Below are 23,576 nucleotides of genomic sequence, written 5' to 3'. Positions count from 1 at the left end.
TATAAAATTTTGTGATATCTTGAGCAGTTACAAAGTTATCATGGTAACAGACACACAGCCACACACACCCATAGACAAACTGAAAATAATACCAGCTTTGCTATTGTGGCTGGTAATAAGCAGATAACTCTCAAGGCCAAAAATAGTGAGTTGAGAGTAAGGCCTACTGGGCCTACTGTGCTGATGGTGTGTAAGTGTGGTAGCCATTTTGAATTACTTAACTGGTAAGTATAAGAATGTCATATTTTTAGACAAAAGTACATTGATAGGAATGCTGACTCTCTAGTTATGATAAATATGGGAGACAAGGGTCATCTTGTTCTTGATCAAGAGTAGCAGAATCAGTGTAAAGATCTCCAGCCATGTTGACTGATGGACATCACAATGTGGGATTTTCAGTGTCAGTGGTTAGCTGCCTGTGTGTTGGAGGTTGGTTTTTGGAATTCTCCCATGCATGTTGATTTTTTGTGCCGTACGTATCGAATATGGATAGGATTTATCTATCCACTCAAATGGTAAATAGCGAATATGGAATCCACACAAATGGAGGGGTTACTGTACAGTACAAGACTGTTTACAGTGTAAAGACTGAGCAGTGGGGTTACCATATCACTTCCTTGTCTATCTATCTATCTATAGCCCGACGCCCTAATCCCACAAAGGGTGGCCTCCAAGTCGCTCTGTCACCCACCATTTGACTACCCTCCCCCCAACTCACCCCCCCCTCCCTCATATACCTCTCAACTCCATCCCTCCACCTCATCCTCGGTCTACCTCTCCCTCTCCCTCCCTCCACATCACCCACATACACCCTCTTAGTCAGTCTTTCATTCTCCATTCTCTTCACATGTCCAAACCACCTCAGTGTATTTCTCCTAATCTTCTCAACCACATCCACATCCACCCCACATCATTTCTTCACTTCTTCATTCGTCAATGTGTCCCTCCACGTCACTCCACATGCTCCACTCAGGTAACTCATTTCCACTGCTCTTACTCTTGACTTGTTTCCCTCTTGCAAGGTCCATGCCTCGCTTCCATACGTCAGGGTAGGGATCACAATACTATCATGCAGTGACTTCTTAACTTCCATACTCACCTCCCTATTTCTCATCACTGCTTTCAGTGTACCAACTGTGGTAAAGACTACATATTATATAGATAGATAAATAGATAGATAGAGAGACAGATAGAAGCAGGAAGTCAAATGATGAGAAGGTGTTGTGTCTGCGAGAATCGAGCAGTGCTAAGCATGCTTACACACTCTTAACACTGAGGAAAGCTGACGACAGCGGCCAGTAAGGAGATGATGCAGTTAGCTGTCAGCAGTCCTCTCGTGAACAAAGATCCACGAGGAACACACGTGACACACCCCTGCTACACCAGATTTTAGGAAAGAGAGGGGAGAAGGAGACAAGCGACCCTAGAGAGAGGTCGAGACGGAGATTAGCCTTAGAACAGAAAGAGAGAGAGATAGCGAGACAGGGAGGTAGCTACCCGGGACTTATACTCTTATACCTGTTTAATATTTCCAAGACAAATAAAAATAGTCCCATACTATTCTTTACCTCTCCCGTCACTACATGACATCTGGTGGGGAAACTACTACAAGATATAAAAGCCGCTCGACCACAAGTCTAAAATATCCTGCCTCTACAAGCAAATACAAAGTCGCTGCTTTATGATACAAAGTTCTTATGACATTTGGTAGCAGCGAACGTATACGAACCTCGTCTACGAATCAACATTAAATTCCTACAAAATATCAAGATTGAAAACAACCAACAATATCAGCTCCTGACAGTATTCTCTCCATCCTGCCCCCTCCGTCTCCCAGATCATTACGCTGATGCAGAGGTCAAGAGATCACTCGACGCCTTGCACGTAGCTTAACGACAAACCAGCAAATCTGCGGACATCGTCTCCGAATTAAAAGCAAATTTCTACAAAAGCAACCGGGACTACAAGATTAGCTTCAGTTCTACATTGAATTCTACAAAATACAGCCTACAGTGCAAATAGTCTTCATCCCACAACGAGTAAATCACAAGAAAAAAGGACCAAGAATACATCAAGAAAGAAAGAAAACATACAAACAAACAAACAAACAAACGAAGAGTGAGAGACGACTCACAACTCATAACCACCAGACCTCACCCTCCTCTCTCTGCTACATCCACCCAACCCCCAACGCTTACGCAGGTGTGAAGAGGTCAGGACGACGAAGCAAACACCAAGTCCATATTCACAACTCGTCTTACTCACTCGTCTTCACTCAAGTTACTCATCGCTACTCATTCACTCACCACAGCTACCTGTGTGGGAAGCCGACGTCACCATGTGCTGAGACGACAGCACGCCAATCAACCCGCGAAGGACAACGCTATCACAAATGCAACACCACTCACACCATTTTCCTCCACGGTAAAAATTAGTGAGTTACATAGTTACTTCATTTATACAATACACAGTGATAGACAATAAGCTTCTGCACAAACATAAAAAACGTGCTGTATAGTTACAGTTTAAATACACATACTTACTTCAGTTATCTGCATAACTCAAACACTAAATAATCACCAACAATAAATATTCTACACTGTATATATTCATTCATTTATTATAACATTTATTTACTACCAACGAGTGTTACCATTTATACCTACATAAAATACGTGTTTCATACATACAACTATACATTACTATATCTACAAAGTGATAAAGAAAATATACCATCACAGTTACTCAGTGAGCAATTAAAAGAACTGTATTTAACATTTATTAATTAAAGCTACCTAGTGGAAACATATAAATTAAGTTACAAGGTAAACTAGAAAAAAAAAATGGCCAACACAAATGACGTTAGCAAGAGTGAACATCTTCAACACAGTCGTGAAGACAATGATTTCCACACAGTGCTGACACACATATTACTCACGATAGGTACAGGTGAACAACGAATCAGTGTGTATAGTTAATACTGTATATAGTGTATATATTTTTTATATAAAATAACAAAATATGGGACTATATAATATCGTTTTCAGTAGTATCTGTGCAATATAAACTAAACTTTAAAAAAGTATCCCAAGAAAATTAGTCAGCAATTATGCAACCATGAACAACATGGAAAAAGCGTACACAAGCAAAGAAAAACAAACTATAGAAAATCAATACATACAAAAAAGAAAAAAAAAGAGAAATAGAGTAAGATCACATAACAAACAAATGAAAATAAGTGTAAATGTTACTACATAAGTCAAAATACCACATAAACTACAAACAAAAAAGCAAATTGTTGTCTCCACAAACAAGTGGCATGACACATCATCACTATCATCGACCGCAGCATATGTTAGGACTGCAGTTATTACAATTATGTTACACTTATTACAATTATGTAACTACAAACAATACTACAAACAATATGTACCATTTCTGTAACAGTTGCATTAACAAGATGTAACTTTTATGTAACTTTAACTACAATTTTGTAACTACAAACGATATGTAACAATTATGTAACGACAAACGATTGCATTATGTTACACTAACTACAATTATGTACCTACAAACGATATGTAACAATTATGTAACGACAAACGATTGCATTATGTTACACTTTGCCAATTATGTAACAGTTGCATTAACAAGATGTAACTTTTATGTAACTTTAACTACAATTATAAGGCCAAGACACTTATGTAATAGTTGCATTAACAAAATGTAACTACAATTATAAGGCCAACACAATTATGCATTAACACAATATAAGTCATACAATTATAGCACAATTCTGTATTACCAGTATCATCATACAAGTTAGATGAAATATTAGACATTACTAAAGTGATAACTCAAATATGTAATGTATAACTTAGCAGTATTACCATTGCACAATTATATTGCATTTATTCAAATATGTATACAACTTATTTAAATGTAATATTACTGAATAATCACTATTTACTATGAATAATATATGTATACAATATTCATACAATTATGTTACTTTACAATATTATGTATTTCACTTAATTAGCTTATAAGTTCATTATAATGTATATGTAGTATGTATTAATATGTTATAACTATTAAATGTCGATGGTACGCCATTTTCGCGCGACCGAGCAGTGTGGTAAAGACTACATATTATATAGATAGATAAATAGATAGATAGAGAGACAGATAGAAGCAGGAAGTCAAATGATGAGAAGGTGTTGTGTCTGCGAGAATCGAGCAGTGCTAAGCATGCTTACACACTCTTAACACTGAGGAAAGCTGATGACAGCGGCCAGTAAGGAGATGATGCAGTTAGCTGTCAGCAGTCCTCTCGTGAACAAAGATCCACGAGGAACACACGTGACACACCCCTGCTACACCAGATTTTAGGAAAGAGAGGGGAGAAGGAGACAAGCGACCCTAGAGAGAGGTCGAGACGGAGATTAGCCTTAGAACAGAAAGAGAGAGAGATAGCGAGACAGGGAGGTAGCTGCCCGGGACTTATACTCTTATACCTGTTTAATATTTCCAAGACAAATAAAAATAGTCCCATACTATTCTTTACCTCTCCCGTCACTACATGACATCTGGTGGGGAAACTACTACAAGATATAAAAGCCGCTCGACCACAAGTCTAAAATATACTTCTCTAAAAGTAACTACAAAGTCTTTATGACACAACGACCTTCCTTCCCTGCTGTACCCTTTCACGCACTTCATCCCCCAAAGTTCCATCCTTACTCATCACACTACCCAAGTACTTGAATGCACTCACATTCTCCATATCCTCAACATTCAACCTCACTGCACACTCTGTGACTTCATTCTTCTCAAACACCATAACTTTACTTTTGTTTACATTAACTTTCAGATTCCTCCTCCTACACACTGTCCCAAATTCATTCACCAAACCTTGCAACTCCCATTCATCTTCACTCAACAATACTGTATCATCAGCAAACAGCAACACCGGAAGCTTCCAAATCTCACCCTCATTCATTAGAGCCACCCCCACATCCACTGCCCTACCCTGCACCTCCTTTACAACCCCATCCATGTATATATTAAACAACCATGGAGACATCATACAACCTGTTTCAGTCCCACATTGAGATCAAAGAACTCACTCAGCTCACCATCCACTCGCACCGTAACCCTAGCTCCCTGGTACATACTCTTCACAGCACTCAGCAATTTCCCCTCCACTCCATATATTCTTAATACCTTCCACATACCTTGCCTATCTATTCTGTCATAAGCTTTCTCCAAGTCCATGAAGGCAGCATACACTTTCCTTCCCTTCTCTAGATACTTCTCCACTAAACATCTTAGAACAAATATCTGATCTACACACCCTTTTCCCTTCCTAAATCCCCCTTGTTCTTCAACTAGCTCGTCTGTCATATGCCTAACCCTATCAATGAGTATTCTACCATATATTTTACCAGTCACACTAAATAGGCAAATACCCCTATGGTTACCACATACTTCTCTCTCTCCTTTTCCTTTGTATAAGGGAACAATTATACCTGATTTCCAGTCCTGTGGAACCCTTCCCTCTTCCCAGGCCAATCTACACAACTTCCATATCCACTCCACAACAATCTTACCCCTTGTTCCAGTACAATTTTTTTTTTTTTTTTTTCGGTAGCTACTGTTACATCTTTTAGTTATTTCTTATGATGTACAAGGAATACAGGAATAGTGTTCATTGTCTCTCTTTCCAGGGGATATCTAGAAACAGAACTTCAAATTTTGAAGTATTGATAACCTTTGCAGAAAGGGTTGTGTAAATTTCAGTCAGTTTTCCTTGTCATGTGGGAGATAGGGATTTTGAAATTTCCCTCAGCTAAGCATAATTTCAAGCAGCTGCTAAGTACAACTCCTGTTCAAAAATATTTTTGCAATGAAGAATTATTTTGTAGTGAGCTCTAGGTAATTTTCTAGATTGAGGGGAAACTTTCCCCACCCAGAGAGTAGAAGCTACTATAGTTTCATTACCCTTTTCAGTAGTATTATCACTCTGGCTAAAACCAGATTAATGCCTCCACTCAGAGGGAAATTGTCTCTATTCAAAAAGTTAATTTATAATTGATATTTGCCATAGCAAACATTATACAAGATATAATTTTCTGTGATAACTGATATCATGGATGGAATAAAGAACTACAATTATATGTTATTTCCAGGAGCGTAAGCAGCAGAAAAAGCTGAAAAGGAAGAAGAAAGTTGAAGATGATGATGAATTTTCATACTTCCAAGACAAAATAGAGTTTGGAGACATTGTATCTGAACCACCGAATTTGGATACGAAGAAGCTTACCAGCAAAGTCAATGGAGGTGTGCCAAAGGTAATATTTTTAAGCACAGAATTATTTATCGCAGTAGGTGTTGCATGATTGTTGACGAATAAAAAAGGAACATCATGGTGGAATATTCATCATCATCATCATCATCCGGACCTCCTTTCCCACCCAAGGGCAGGGTGAGGAGTAGCAATGTCCAGACAGCACAAACTTGCCCAATCGAAATAGGCTACACTTCCATTCACTCATCATTCAAACCCTCGGAATCCTGGCTTTACCGGATACGCCAAAAAACATTCACCACATTCTGCAGCTTCACACAAACGTATCCGGTTGAGTCAATCCCGACACTACCATGCTCACAGGGGGTGCCAAAATTCTTGATCATGCATTTCTCCTCACAACATTCATCCAGCCAGCTTGTTCTCTTGTCAGTTCCCCAGCCTCACCGACTTCCAAACTTCTCTTCCTCAAACACTCATCCACCAAATCTCTCCACCTTCTCCTTGGCCTACCTCGCCTCCTCCCTCCTTCAGATTCGCACAAGTAAACCTTTGTCACCACTCTATTGTTATATTGGCAAGTACAAAGAGTAACAGATGAGCCAGCAGCTCTCTGACTCTAAACCTGCATGTGACCTCCCGGTAATTATTGGATTACCTGACCTCACCTCACTACCCCCCCCCCCTAGAAAATTCCTGGGTGCACCCCTGCAGAAAATACAGTCTTTTTCCTCCCATGCAAAACATACACAACCACCCTGTTTATGAGACAGCAATATATAGTGCAAAAATAACAAGGTGTAATGATAAAGATGAATGTAAAATGATCGAGAAAGATGAACGTTTTATTACGGAAAAAATACGTTGTCCCCCGTCTGTAAACATATTTATTTCTGCTTTGTATCCTTATTCATAATAGGTAGACATATTCTTAGTTCTGAAACTGCATTACGATTCTATTTTTAGCCATGCTCGTGGTGTGGGAGCTTGAAGTTGCGACTCAACTTCTGTATTGCTAATAAGATCTGACCATCCAGTTTATTCTCCTGTAGCAGAGTCTAGCCTTGGAGGACGTGCAGTTTTCTCATTTAGGACCGAAAATTCAACTCTTTCGCTCCCTTTTCCAAGTATGGGCACAACGATAACATAAAAAATAACTCGAAACTACCATAAACATATTTTATATCAAAAAGGTGAAAATGCATTCATAATTTTTTTTTTTCCCAGCCATTCCTAACTTATTATGTATCGAAATCATTCGATATCATCGTATCTCATATATGCACAACATTTCAGCACCATTCGCATTGTTTTTGGAGTTAAAAATAAATAAATAAATAACAGCACCTTCCCAGTTGCGTTGTGGCAGCACCCCTCGGTGGCGGATATCGGTTGCTGATATTTCTGCAACTTCTGTGCTCCATTGCAAGCCACAAAATGCTTCTAGGAAGCTGAGATTTGCATTGTTAGGTGCATCTGAACTTTCTCTTCAATATGGCAAGAAAAAAAAAAAAAATTTCAAAACTTCAAAAAATGGCCCCGGCGTCTGCCTGGCGTGCACGGAAAATTCCAGGCCTTTGGCCACGGAGGGGTTAAAGTAAAGCATATGTTTAGCCCCTTATTGGCCATGAGTTCAGAAATGTGCTTGCTCCCGTGGCCAGCCTGGGATTTTTTTTTTTTTTTTTTTTTCAGAGGTCTGAAATAAATTTCTTTTTCTTACTGATGTGAAAAGACCTGTCTGGCACACCAGGCTTACCCCCCCCAACCCATCCTGTGATTTCCTATGATTTGTGAAAGAATAAATAAAATATAGGGTGCTTGTTACATTAACATGTAAATATTGGCAAAAATATCTGGGATGAAGTGAACGCTTGACTGCTTGGGATGGTTCAGTAGGGTTGTGTAAACATACCAGTGACCTTCTTTCCTTTTCTGTAAGTGTTTGCAGCTTTTTGTAGTTCACCCTAACTCAACGTCGCTGACACCGGTGCAGTAAAGCATTGTTCAAGGCCAGCAGCTATGAAGGGGTTAATAAGATACATTATTGTTTGTATCAGTACTCTGTCTTTCACACATACACTTAAGAACAAACAAAAGAATGAGTGGTAAATGTGCACTTAACTTTAAGGAGCAGCAATAGCTGTATGCTCAGTGAGCCGAAATGTGTTGGGAAGAGCGACATCGAACAAAGAATGTGGAGCTGAATGCCAGCGTATGAAAACATGTGGGATGAAAGAGTAACACTTTTTCTGATTAGTAAACATTTTTGTTCCATTTCGTCCCCTAAAATTGTGAAACCCATAAATTTTTGAGTAAGCATACAGCCTAAAAACCTTTCCAATTTAGTTCATATTCCTCTAGTTTGATTTCTGTATTTTTCTGACTATTTTGAGGGTGGTAAATTACCTTCTCATGCCAAAAGATTTCCTCCCTTATCATCATCACATTCCTTAACTTGTACCTACAGTTGTTTCCAGCATAATGGAAGAAACTTACTCAGCGCACTCAAAGGTGGATTTCGTTTCCCAATTTCCCAGCTGGAGCCCAGGTTAGGTCTACGGGTGACTTTACACTCCCTCTTCTGTCTTTCTTTCCTTCACTCATTCCTCTTCCTTCTGCCTGTGGGTGACTGTACACTGAGTGACAAGCCAAATGGTTTCCTGTACACCAGGAAACCATTTACTATGCTGGTTGGTAACCATATAACCAAATTATGGTGCCTGGTGGTTTAGTGGGTAGTTAAGGCGCTCCAATTGGATTGAACCTGTGTAGGTTTATATCCAAGGGATTGTTGGGGTTTATTGTTCACATAATGTCACTCAGGGATGAGTGAGGCTGGTCACTTTCATCTTAAATGTCAGGTAGCCCTGGGCTCCTACGCTCCTCATGGGGCAACGTAGGATTGGATGAAGAAGAAGGATATATATTTTGCTGAATAAATGTTTTCCATACTTCTAATTTCTCATTCTCTGGTTCCTTTTCATTTATTTCTTGGTTTCTGTCCCTTATTTGTGTGCATAGGATCTTAAATAGGTGCTGTGTATGTTCGGTAGGGAGTTATTTAGGTGGCTTTTAAAGTTATGTTGGGTTGGGGTCTAGAAGTACCTGTCCAGGGGCATTTTTTCAAAGTCCCGGACAAACCCAAGTCCCGGACATACCTTTGGCTCTATTACTTCGGATCTTGGAGGGATTACTGTATATCGGAAGAAGTCTGATACAACCAGAAGCAGTCCAGGCTGCCAAACCACTTCTGCTATGTTCACCACAATAAGGTATGGTAGAGTCTTCATACAACACGAGATAGGTAATGCAGAACCTCATGCAAAATCAAATTCGCGCTAAAACGTGACATATATTTACATGTAATATAGGGGGTTAGGTTCTAGGAGCCTTATATTTTTTGTTAAAAATATAATGTAGATAGATTATTCCAAATATGTCTTCCTAAAAACACCAAGACGGTGTGTTTAGATACAATCTCACCGACCAGACACATCAGTGCATACTGCATTCTAACCTAACGTAACTGATTAGTTTTGCCCCCTAATACTGTACTCCCCATAAAAAGTTTAATCACCAAGGATTGCCACTAAGCCTCTTGAAAGTCCTCATTACCAATCAAACAAAAAACTTTTGACCTAAACAACACGTGAATAATGGACACCCAGCATCAAGCATATTTCGCCAGGTATCTTTTTCGGTGCTCAAAAAAAAAAAAAAAAAAAAAAAAAAAAAAAATGCAGTGTGAAACTATTTTTGAATGCCATTAGTCATCAGCAATAAAGGAAAAAAAATGCAATAAAGAAGTCGTCAGCATGGAGTGATTGCATATTTCTCACTTCCCAGATACACATGAATGCAGTAATCGTGAATAATAAGCAAGTCAACGAAGCAGTATAATTTGTATGACAGTATAATTCACAAGAACTGAATTCACATAATTATATTACCTGTGTATGTCAACACGTAGTGTTTTCACATATCGTAAGATCCGAATTTTCTCAACCAAAGACCGTCAGTTCATAACAAACATCGGGCACAAAGCCCCCCACACGTTGCACTAAAGGCGAAAACATCAATTTTATTGCTCCTTCATCACTAAATTTTTTTTTCCAACAAAGAAAACTATCCACATTGTACACACACCTGACTCATATTTGTCTGATCGTTTGCATTTAAGCTCCCACATTACACGCCACTGTTTCCAACAATTTTACATTATCATTTAGAATAAATGCTTTCCTTGTGTTCATAGCACTTTCAGGGTGCCTAGGCATAACTAAAGGTAGTTTGGAACAACATGCTCAGAGTTCTGAGAGGAAATGAGGAGCAAGGAAATAAGCAAATAAACTTTTTATCACAGCAACTGTCTACACAACACTGAGGCAGGCTGTGGCAGGTGGTATGGGACGTAGGTCACGTGGGTCGGGTCGGGTCAAGGAAGCCAATCAGCGACCAACAAAAGCATAACACAGAAGTTGTATCTGGAAATCCAGTACCTAAATGCACCCATTTCCCACAGTTTTTTTGCGCAGTTGGATGGTATTATCGTGTTATTAAGTAATTATGGGAGAAATGAAAATGCCCATGTTATTGTAAGATCGTTGTTTTGTTTTGTCTTAAATCGTGACTCTACTGTACATAAAAGATGTGTTTATCAGTGTACAGTACAGTATTATTATACATTACTCCCTTATTTATCCAGACATACTAGAGCCAAAGGCATGTCCGGGTAATGGCAACATCCGGATAAAGAACACTATTCTCCTACTGCACCCAGACCCTACCTATACCCACCTCCAACCTATACCTAACTTATTTATATAGTACCTATGCTTAACCCACTAGGACTGCAATTATTTCTGATGGGTACCCCCCTGCAACCTCAATTCAGGGGGGTTTTGGCGACTTTCACCAAGGGCAAATTGATTGTGTTCTGGCTAAAGAGGAAGAATTTACACAACTGACAACACAATCAGCACCCGTAGGCCTAATGGTTACCACATAATCGCACATCAAAGTTACCTCTCGAAAACTATCTAAAATTTGAAAATTTTGATAACTACCTATTTTTCTTATTGAAACAGGTCATTTCAAAGTGTTTTGTCACACCAACAATGAAAACAGGTGTATGTAGGTGTGGGGAGATTACTGGGCTGTGGGAAGATAAAGTAGGCTGTGGGGAGTAGGCCTATACGAACAGGGGTTGGAAAAATAACCAACTTTTCAAATGAAAAGAAAGCACTTCAGTGTGTTCTGTAACATCTTGGCTGCCTGATACCTCTTGGGGGTCTGTAGGGGGTAAGGAGGGAGGGATGGGGTGGGGTTCAGGGGGGACACAAGGCTAGCAGGGTGGGAGGAGGGGCAAGAGTGGGTGGGAAGGGACACAGCTGGTGGTGGGTGGAGAGATGCAGGTGCATGAAGGAGTGGGAGGGTGATGGGAGACAAGGAAGGAGTGGGGTAGAGGGTGGCACGGGGGCGGCCCAGAGGGGGGGGTGCCTCCCAGCTGCCCGGGTCGGTCTGATACCCCCTTGCGCCACCTCAGGAACGAATTCTCATTGGCCTGAAGCCATGTATGTTATAATCCGGGCAGAGAAAGTGCTCCACAGTTTTTTACAGGCCCCGATCAGTTGATGCGATTAGGCAGTTTGGCATAAAACTCTCATCGCAACAGTTGATGCGATTAGGCATTAAGGGGTTGATTTGGTTGTGTTTTATGGTCATTCAGACATATTTAGATATCAAGACACACATAGGAATATCTAAAGTAATGCTGAACACCAAGAAGACAATGCAGAAAAACCATAAAACCAAAAAACACCCTGCCTAAACACTACTGTATGTACAATACCCCTCCTTATTTTGGCACTGTTTTCCAGTCATTCTGCCATATTTTGACATCAAAACATACATAGGATTATCCAAAATAATTTTCAAAAAAAAAAAAAAAAAAAAAAAAAAAAATACTGATACACCACTGTATGTACAGTACCCCTCCTAATTTTGGCACTGTTTTTAGGTCAATCTGCCACATTTAGACATTAAAACACAGATAGGAATATCCAAAGTAATGCTTTAAAAAAAAAAAAAAAAAAAAAAAAAAAACTATACACCACTGTATATACAGTACAGTACCCCTCCTAATTTTGGCACTGTTTTCATGTCAATCTGCTATATTTAGACATCAAAACACACACAGGAATATCCAAAGTAATGCTAAACACCAAGAAAACCATTAAAAGAAAGAACAAAAATTGAAAACTAAAAAACACTCGACCTACTGTATACATGACTGTGTACAGTACCCCTCCTAATTTTGGCAGTTTTCAGGTCAGTCTACCATATTTAGACATCAAAACACACATAGGAATATCCAACATAATGGGAAACACCAAGAAAACCATGAATATAAACCACTGAAAATGAAAAACATCCACCCTATACATGATTGTATGTACAGTACCCATCCTAATTTTAGCACTGTTTTCAGGTCAATCTGCCATTTTTAGACATCAAAACACACGTAGGATTATCTGTATTAATGCAAAACATCAAGAAAACAATGCATAAACAACAAAAATCCACAAAAAACTGACGGTGGTTTGAAAATCTGTTGTCTGTGATGAGTGATTGATCCCAGGGCTCAAATAAAATTCCACGGCCAAATATGCTACCGTAAATTGGTTATATTGGTATAAATCGTGTACCATCATCTTTGCAGGTATTTATACTATAAGTTAAGCTGATAAAAACACATAAAACAGATAAGTAAAAGTACAGAAATGCAGCAGTAATAAAGTGTTCAGAAGTAAAACTTACCTTCAAGAGTTAAGAATATGTCTAGATGCAGAATTTGATGAGCTTTCCCGTGGACTTATCGGAACTTCGATACGACCAGTAGTAGTCAAATAAATCGCAAAGAAACTTTGAAAACTCATGAGTCAGTGTTATCACCACAGAGGAGGGTAGGTAATGAGGGCGTGAGGGGGGAGCCGGGAAGGTATGGAGGAAGGACAGGAAGGGGGGAGAAGCAAGGCTTTGGGCAGGATTCTCCCCCTTCTGTCAACAGGCGGACGGGCGCTTTTGCCGTACATTTACTTGCGGCTTGTGGTCTGTTAGATGCCAAGTGTCCGTGCAGAAACACAGCTCACCATGCCCATGAGACTTTTGACCTTCGGTAGAGAGGCGGACGGCTGCTGTCGCCGAACATGTACTTATGGCTTGTGGTCTGTGTTCGATGGAGGTGGCTGTTTGGAAACACTTAGCCCCCTGTGGCCGCGCGCTATTTGACATTCAGTGGGGAATGCGTACTGACTTTTTGACACTGCTTGCGGGTTACGTTCGTACTACTTGGGTGCTGGAGGTTCATTGGGAGTGACAGGACGAGTGCGCAACTTTGACCATTCAGTACAGAGATGGACGGACATTCTAGCTCTGGTTGTGGGTTACAGATGACTTCACGCTCACAGCTTGAGCCCAGCGGCCACGATACCGAATGTTTTAACATGTTGGCTGGCCGGCCAAAGTTTTCAGGTAATTTTCCATCCAGATAATAGCAAGTAAATTCGGATAATGGTTTAATAGAGCCAAGGCCAAGCATCTGGATACTGAGTGTCCGGATAAATGAGGGACTGCTGTATATTGTATACCATTTGATTATTGTAGTGAATGTATTGTTACGTCCCCCGTCCCACAATGCCACGGGCTCCAACAGCAGTAGTTCAGTATGAGAAGGACGTTTCCCAGCGAGTTGCTCTTCCTAGAGGTAGCCTTTCAGTGTACAACAACACAGAGCAGCACAGGTGTTGAATGTAAGCAAGCCTGTCATGTTCGTTGTCTTTATTTACCAAGTGATTACATGGTATGCTCACCAACTACATTTCACAGATATCACAAGTACCAAAGCTACACTAACTTCACAGGGCCACAAGTCAAACTAAGCTCAAAGTGAAATGAAAACCCTTTAGTCCCTTCCCCATTCTTAAATAATCTTGCATTACACTCGAATCTTTGTGTATACTCTAGCTACCACAGTTGCCAAATCAAAGACATTCGAAACAGTCGGAGTTTCCTTACATTACGTAGCACTCTAAATTCTTTAGCATACAAACAAATTAAATAATTTAACAGTCACATAAATAAAATGTTATAGAGAAAAAAAAAAGCATAAAATTTAATGTATAACTTTACAAAATAACTCCTCTCACAAGTAACAAGGTAACTGGCAACTCTGACACGTAGCGGAAAATTTTGAGAATTGTCGGGAATACTCCAGCCCTACCTAACTGGTTAATCCCGCTTCTCAACAGTATAATACAGTGCAGTACTGCAGTGGTAAAGAAAACAGTTTAAAAACCTTTGGTGTGATCCGGACTAGTGGCTGATATATCGGAAGCTGTCCGGGTTAGCAGGGGGAAGTCTGGATGCCACTTTTATCGGATTATCGCTTTTTTCGGAACGGCTTGGATCTCAATTAGTCCGTTACAGTGAGATTTTACTGTAATCGGTTTTAAGCTACGAAGAATACACCTCGTCCTCATTATAACAATAAGATGCCTTTGGGAAAACCCATCATTGAGCCGGGGTATCGTTAACGGGACGTTATAACATAGAAAATATAGGGATGCGTTGGAGGGCCTTGGAATCCCCTCCCAACCAAGTCCGAAACCCGCCCAAATGAGTCCAAAACAAAGTTTCTAGCTCACCTAAACCCCCAAATAGCTTTCGAATAAGCTAAACTAATCTAAAAGCAGTTTATAACTCACCTAAACCCAAAAATAAAATCTTAAAATCATCAAAAATAAGTCTGGAAAAAATCAGACTTAGTAAACTGTTCCCCAAAATGACAGTGTTCACCCGACCTATGACTAAAACAAATTAATCTAAGTCTGAAAAGTTTATAAATCAACTTAAACACAAAATTTAAGTTTAAATTATAAGGAAAATTGGTAAAAAAAAAAAAAAAGTTATACTGGGGTTTGGCCATCGTTCCGCGGAGTAGGGCGGTATTTCTACTCCCCCTCGCTATGCCAGGGTATCATATCTCGGGCTCTGCCTGTATAGTGCTTGTCTGGTGTCATAAATGGCATGATGCCACTTCCTAGTGTGCCTCTGAAAGTTACTATAAGTGAATAATAGCTTTTTAGCCTTGGTGATACTTGTTGATTTAAAAACTGAGTTATGTGTTTAGTTATTATTAATTGCTATGTGAAAATATATTAAACAAACTCTTATTTTATATTTACAGCCAAAGACATTTTTGTTCATGGACAAGCTGAAGCCAAGGAGCAGTCCAGGGATGAAGAAATGCAACAAGAAAGTGAAGAATGTATCCCTTGGACATCATCGGATGTTAGAGGAAGAAAGACAGAGGGTGGTGGAGGCATACCACAGAGTCAAGACTGCCCGTACTCATGCTGTTCCTCCCCCATCCCTCACGTGATTTCCATCCTTCCTTGAGTTAACATGTTGTGTGGTGTCATTGAAATTATTATTTTTTATTTTTATTTTTTTTTATAGTGAAGTTGAAAGAGCAAAGGAGATAACAAGGAAAAAGTGGTTGGAGTGGATACAAGAAAGGAATTCATGTGAAAAAGGAAATAGAGTAAAAAATGTGTAAAGAAGTTAGTAAAGAGAAAGTCATCATCATCATCATCATCTGGACCCCCTTTCCCACCCAAGGGCAGGGTGAGGAGTAGCAGTGTCCAGACAGCACAAACTTGCCCAATCCAAATAGGCCACACTTCCATTCACTCATCATTCAAGCCCGCAGAATCCTGGCTCTACCGGATACGCCAAAAACATTCACCACATTCTGCACCTTCACACAAATGTAACCAATTGAGTCAGTCCGGATGCTGCCATGCTCACAAGGGGTGCCAGAATCCCTGATCATGCACTTCTCCTCACAAAATTCATCCAGCCAGCTCTATCTCTTGTCAGTTCCCTAGCCTCATCGACTTCCAAACCTCTCTTCCTTACACACTCATCTACCATATCTCTCCACCTTCTCCTTGGCCTACCTCGCCTCCTCCCTCCTTCAAATTTGCTCAGGTATACCTTTTTCACCTCTCTATTGTTATCCATCCTTTCCTCACGACCATACCATCTCAGGACACTCTCTTCAATTAGAGGCTTCACCAAACCCTGTTTCAGAGGTCTGCCACCAGGTGGTCTAGTGTCGCCCAGCCTCGATTAAATATTTTTGCAGGGTTTTAAAGACCTGTGAAATTGTACCTAATACTAAGTTTATAATAATATTGCTATTTATAGGAATATCTTTTCCTATTCAATCAAACGCATATATATATACCTGTAAAGAAAGAATAACCAGGCTTTCAGAGAATCTTAGCTTTGGGAGTAAAATAGTGTGCTGGCTGTTTACATATATTTGAATAAATCATGTGCAGTTAGTAAAAGGAGATTACCTTCAGAACTTCTGATGTGTGTGATTTAGCATGCTTTGTGTGGTAGGTGGGGGTGCTTACCATCCACTCACTCAATGTAGTGCTACTCTTGGGTGTCTGCCCTGTCCTCTCCTCCATCCTTCTTTCCTTCCATCCTGTCTTTCTTTCCTTCATTCTTTCCTCGTCCTTCTGCCTGTGGTCGACTTTACACTCCCTCTTCTGTCTTTCATTCCTTCATTCTTTCCTCTTCCTTCTGCCCGTGGGTGGCTCTACACTGAGTGACAAGCCAAATGGTTTCCTGTACACCAGGAAACCATTTACTATGCTGGGTGGTAACCATATAACCAAATTTTAGCTCCTGGTGGTTTAGTGGGTATTTATTGAGCTCCAATCGGATTGAGCCGGTGAAGGTTTATATCCAAGGGTTTGTGTGGGCATATTGCTCACGTAATCCCACTCAGGGATGAGTGAGGCTGGTCACTCTCATCTTAAATGTCAGGACCAACTGCCTAGCCCCGGGCTCCTACGCTCCTCATGGGACAACGTAAGATTGGATGATGGATGGATGGATAAAGAAGTATGCAGTTCCACTGAAAATAATGTACTAAACGATTGCTTAGTTGGTGAATCAGCCATATTAATCCAAACAAATGGCAGTGCGGTACGAAACTATAACCATAACAGAGTACGAAGAGTTGAAGTGTAAGCTTGCTAAACTGTGCAGTGGTGCCAGGGGAACATTTAAAAGAATTATTTGTGTTAGACTTTGGTTACTAAGATGACCAAGACGCCCAACAGGTCCGTATTGTTAGGAAAAGTCATACGTCAGGCAGGGTAGCACATCGAAAGGTATGCGGCTACGCATCTGTTTTCTTTTGTGGATACTAGTGAATGATAAATATTTTAATCCCTGTTATCTTGCTTTATGGATGGTTCTGGTAAAATTGTCTAGGTTTTGTCTCTATGTTATGCTTACAGAGATGAGTAAACTGACGAAACCTGAGTTTACAAAATGACACTTATAATACATTATATATCTTACTCTCATCTTAAATGTCAGGACCAACTGCCTAGCCCCGGGCTCCTACACTCCCTATGGGGCAACGTAGGATTGGATGATGGATGGATGGATATAATCAAAGGGCTCCCATATTTTAATATCTTTGTAGCATATCATGCCATCTGGATAATTTGATGAGTTAAATGTGTTTTTATGTGTTTTACTTTGTGTCAAAATTAAAAAGAAATTAAGCACTGGCTACTTTTTCAGTGCCTACCCCGCATCAGAGCTGGGCAACGGAAGCGAACCTAGTGGCAGATTTCTGAAACAGGATCTGGTGAAGTTTCTAATTCTGGTGTCCACCGACTTCCTCACTCCACACCTTTTACAAATCACATTATTTCGTATGCTATCCACCCTCTGAACTCCACATACATTCCTCAGCAGTCCCATCTCCACTGCTGTTACTCTTGACTTTTCGTTTTCATGCCACACCATAGTCTCACACCCATATGTTAGAGTTGGCACTAACACTCCCTCATGTAAGCCTCGTGCAGCTGCAACACTCAAGCCTCTGTTTCTTATCAAGGCCTTCATTGCACCAACCACTTTTCTTCTTTGTGTCTCTCTACTTTCAACTTGTTTTGCACATTTTCCTCTCTTTTCTATCACTGTACCCAAGTATATGAACTCTCTCACCAATTCCAGTCTCTCTTCATTCACTGTGACATCACACTGGGAGTCACCTTCTCTCTCAGTAACCATCACTTTACTCTTCTTTACATTTGCTCTCAAGGCATGATGCTCACAGACATCGAGAGAAAAAAAAAAAAAAAAAAATGAAGCAGAAGCATGTGTACTGTACTGCACCATGAAAATGGCAAAGTTTGAGGTATGCAGGAGCAGGAGGAGACTGGGAAGTATACTACTGTAGGTATTTACAGATGATTTAGCATTGGTTGCAGACTTGTCAGTGAGATTAGAATTGTGAAAGTTTTGTGAGAGGAAGAAATGGGAGTAGTTGAGGGAAAGGAAAAGATGATGTACCAGAACAGAGCAAAGCACTAAGAGTAAATCTAAGTGGGGAGGATTAGGATTCTGGAGTCATGGATGCTGAATGAATGAGGGTGTGACCTGTTTCCTTGGATATGATTTTGATTAGTTTTTCCAATGTAATTTTTTTCCATTTTCCTTGTTTTCTTGAACCTATCTCTTCCCACCTGTGGGTGAGGAAAGGAGGTGGCATAATGATGATGATGGTGATGTATTTGGAATTGTATTTAGCTACAGATGAAAATTACAGACCTAACCACTGGATAGGAGGAAAAACAAAAGTACAGTGCATGAGTGGATGGGCGGTCCACGACCTCGCGCATTGTGATTTTGCATACTGTGAATGCATAATCGTATGGGAAAAATAACATATGGGTGGGACCCCCTCAAAGCTTGATATTTTTTTAACCTTGGAGATATAATAAAGGGAAAACTTTTAAGATATATACTACAGATACAGCTAGAATAACAAAAATATGGTCACTCACCTTAAAAACAGTAGATGACAGGCCTGATGGACTTAAATAGCAGGGGTTCCGAGGTGCAGCAACACTCTTAGAGTGCCTCCGCTGCCCCGGCTGCACCATGTGTGTTTAACGGTTGCCAGTATTGTATTATTCCAGACTTTGACGAAGAATTTATAGCCTGTCAAATGTTATATTCCTTCCAGAATGTAGCAGCCTCAGGCTACTAAACTGGAGGTAACAAGCTCAGAAACACATACTTTCAAGGTGAGGAAATTTGTTTTGGTGCCAAAATAGGTCTAGGTCGATGTTTTTAGGGGCACTTTTCGAAGATTTTGTGACAACATTAATTTTTTCCATAAGGTTTTGTGTTGGTCTAAGACATTTCTCATCCAAGACGGGACCTCCAGGCAACAATATTACCATCTTGGATGCGAGGGTACTGTATATATGTATGTGTGTATATATATATATATATATATATATATATATATACAATAAATCCTCGTTTTTCGCGGCTTCGATGTTCCGCCAAAACTGCGTAAAACGCTGTGGTGGTCAGAATCATGGTCAAAGTGAAATGGAGAAACAGAAGAAGGGAAGGGCAGGAGGAAGTAGTATATGCATGGAGAGTGGAAAGGTTACAAGAGGATAACAAAAACTCAGAATATAAGAGAAAAGTGGAGGAGCGATTGGGTAAATATGGATTGGAGCAGACGGGGGATGTGGAAGGTGTGCAAGATATTCACAGGAGAAATCTGTGCAGCATGTGAGGTGGTGAAGAGATAACAAAAAGGGGTGCAAGGAACAGCATGGTGGCATGAAGAGGCGAGAGAGGCTGTGGCACAAAAGAAGAAAGCATGTAGTGAGTGGATGAGAAACAGGGGCGTGGAAGAAGTTGAGAGATGGAAGAGAGAGTTATACCGTATGTAGAGAGGAAGAGAGAGGTGAAAAGATTAGTAAGAAGAAAGTGGATGAGGATTTTGGAAGGAATTTGAATGTAAAGTGGAGAGAATGTAAGAAAATGTTCTAGAAAGACATAAAAAGAGTTAGACCGGGTGGCAAAGAAGTTTGTCAGGGAGTGAAAGATAAAAATGGTAGATTACAAGCAACGTTGGGTCTGGTTAGTACTTGGATGGGTGACCGCCTGGGAACACCAGATGCTGTTGGCATCCCTACGTGTCAAGTGGGGTTGGTGGAGGATTAGTGCCCCTCCCTGTAAAAACAACTCTAAGCCCTTGGCCACCCCATTTGGGATACATGGCGTCTGGCAATGGATGGATGGATGGACTAGTGGAGAAAGGAGAAAAAGTGAGCAGATGGAGAGAACACTTTAAGGAATTGTTGATCACAGAGAATGAAATTAATGCTAGTATAAATGGCTAGGGAATGGCTGGGAGATGGAAGGATGTGAGAAGAGAGGAAGAAATCAGTAGGATGGAAGTTGTGGAAGCATTGAAGAAAGTCAAAATGGGGAAAGTCCCAGGAACTGATGAAGTGTGTGGTGAAATGCTGAAGCATGGGGGAGAGATAGTAGTTGAATGGCTGTGGAAGATGTGCAGATTGGCCTGGGGCCAGGAAGGTAGAGTCTCGGATGAATGGAAGTCAGGTATAATTATTCCCTTGTACAAAGGAAAAGGAGAAAAAGAAGTGTGTGGTAATCATAGGGGCATTTGTCTTCTTAGTGTAACAGGAAAAGTATATGGTAGGACATTTATTGACAGAGTTAGGGAAATGACAGGAATTAGTTGGAAAAGAACAGGGAGGTTTTAGGAAGGGAAGGGGTTGTGTAGATATTCATTCCTAGATTTTTAGTGGAAAAGTTTCTAGGGAAGGGAAAGAAGTTATATACGGCCTTCATGGATTTGGAGAAAGCATATGAAAGGGTGGATAGCCAAGGACTGTGGAAAGTAATAAGAATATATGGAGTAGATGGGAAATTGTTGAATGCTGTGAAGAGTATTTATGAGGGTGCTAAGGCTGCAGCGCATGTGGATAGTAAACTGAGTGAATTTTTCTATTTGAAGGTTGGATTGATACAGGGATGTGTCATGTCACCATGGTTGTTCAATCTGTATATGGATGGGGATATAAAAGAGATACAGATAGGGCAGTGGATGTTGGAGCAGCCCTAATGAGAGAGGGCAGAGTTTGGAAACTGCCTGTACTGTTGTTTGCAGATGATACTGTGTTGTTAATTGAAGACGAAGGGGAGCTGCAAGGCATGGTGGATGAGTTTGGTAGTGTGTGTAAGAAACGGACTCGAAAAGTGAATGTAGGGAAGAGTAAAGTTATGGTCTTCGAGAGAAGTGAAGTCGGTGAATGTACAGTAAGGTTGGATGAGGAGGAAATGGAAAATGTGAGTGCGTTTAAGTACTAAGGTAGTGTGATGAGTAAGGATGGAACTTTGGAGGATGAAGTGCTTGAAATGGTACAACAATGAAGAAAAGCTGCTGGTTCCTTGAAAGCAGTGATAAGAAACAGTGAAGTGAGCATGGAAGTGATACCAGCATTAGTGTATGAAAGTGAAGCTTGGACCTTGGAGAGACAGAAGTCAAGAGTGAGAGCAGCGGAAATGAGTTATTTGAGAGGAGCCTGTGGAGTAACAAGGAGAGACAGACTGACAAATAAGGATGTGAAAGAGCGTTGTGGTGTGGATGTAGATGTGATAGGAAGTGTTAGGAGAAATACACTGAGGTGGCTTGGCCATGTGGAGAGGATGGAGGGTGAGAAACTGCTGAGGAGAGTGTATGTGAGTGAGGTGGAGCGGGGAGAGGGAGGGGGAGACCAAGGATGAGAGGGAGGGATGGAGTGGAAATGTATATGAGAGAGGGAGGTGTGAGCTGGGAGCAGGGTAATGAAATGGTGGGGGACAGGGCGACACAGAGGCGATCTGTTTGTGGCCACCCCTTACAGGATAAAGGCATCTGGCAATAGATAGATACAGTAAGACCTCACTATAATGGACTAATTGGGGCCCAAGCCATTCCAAAAAAAGCAAAATTCCAGTAAAAGCAACATCCGGACTTCCCCCTGCTAACGCGGACTTTTTCCGATATATCTGACACACGTCCGGATCGCACCAATGGTTTTGAAACTGTTTTCACTACCACTGCAGTACTGTACTGTATTAGACCTTCACTATAATAATCAAATGGTATAATATATATAATTGTACTGTACACTGATAATGTCTTTTGTTTACCTTATTGTGGTGAACGTAGCTGAAGTGGTCAAGTAGTCCAGACTGCTTCTGGCTTTATTCAAGTTTTTCCATATATAGGAATTTAGTCCGGTAGCTCCTCAATTCCAGTAAAAGCGAATACCGGTCTATTGAAGTCTGTTATATCGAGGTCTTACTGTATTTTCATATATACTGTACTGCGATAAAGTACAACTAGCCAGCTTTGATATGACACCAAAACCAACATTCTATCATGATAAGTGTATTTACACAGAATGATAAAAGAATAATATTGCGGTACGAAGATGTAGGCCAGCATAAGAGTGGCTGACTCTAGTACAGGCATAGTCTGCCCGGCCCAGGATAGGACTAAATGTCAGGGCCAACTTGCCTAGCCCCGGGCTCCTACACTCCTCATGGGGCAAAACAGGATTAGATGATGTATGTATGTATACGTATTATAATTTTTATCATCATGTAGGTTCATACACACACAGTTATCAGAAATCCAGTCAAATTTCTTTGTTTACTTTCAATGTTAAAAAAAATTTTTGCTAAAGTTAGCGGAAGTGTTTTGCCTTTTGCTTGACAACTCGCCTTGTGCTTGGTGTAAATATTGATTTAATATGCATATACATTTATCTGCACTGTTAATTAATATTCATTCAAAGAATGGGTCTGTCAAGGCATGTTGGCGATCTGCAGAGGAAATGCCTGCCAGTGTTAGTTTTTGCTTTGAGTCCTTATTTTTTATTAAGTTATATTAAGCACAATTTTTTTTATTGGATTTCAGATAATAAGGCATGTATGAACCTGTATGGTGAGAAAAAAAAAAAATAACATTTTTCCTATTGAAACTGCCGATTTGGTATTCGGTATTTCATCGCACCATAAATTTCACACGAGAGTTTAACATTAGTTTTTGATAGCAATATCTTCTACATGCAGCACGGATTCACAATGCATAATTCGTTGCTTGACATATTCATGGAGGTTGAACTTACGATCTACTCAAATTATAACATGCCAAAAAAAAAAAAAAAAAAATCTGATGAAATACCCACCCCATGGAGGAGTCATAGAAGGGGTGGCACAATACCTACCCCATGGAGGAGCCACAGAAGGGGTGGCACAATACCCACCACACGAAGGAACCACA

General features: G+C 40.3%; 1 protein-coding gene across 2 annotated transcripts in view; it reads left to right on the top strand.

Annotated features, from left to right (window-relative positions):
- Positions 1-19,317, top strand: part of LOC145412595 (uncharacterized) — a 68,010-nt gene extending 48,693 nt beyond the window's left edge. For both annotated transcript variants that reach the window (XM_080282506.1, XM_080282507.1), the window contains 2 exons: positions 6,192-6,353; positions 15,558-19,317. In XM_080282506.1, coding sequence (XP_080138632.1) covers positions 6,192-6,353; positions 15,558-15,752 — 357 coding nt within the window. In that variant the 3' untranslated portion in view covers positions 15,753-19,317. The remainder of the gene's footprint in view (positions 1-6,191; positions 6,354-15,557) is intronic.
- Positions 19,318-23,576: the final 4,259 nt, after the last annotated feature.

Source organism: Coenobita brevimanus, chromosome 93 (assembly GCF_032717465.1).
Source record: "Coenobita brevimanus isolate Jiangsu-jjx chromosome 93, ASM3271746v2, whole genome shotgun sequence".
Classification (NCBI taxonomy): Eukaryota; Metazoa; Arthropoda; class Malacostraca; order Decapoda; family Coenobitidae; genus Coenobita; species Coenobita brevimanus.
This window is presented reverse-complemented; position numbering and strand designations above follow the sequence as displayed.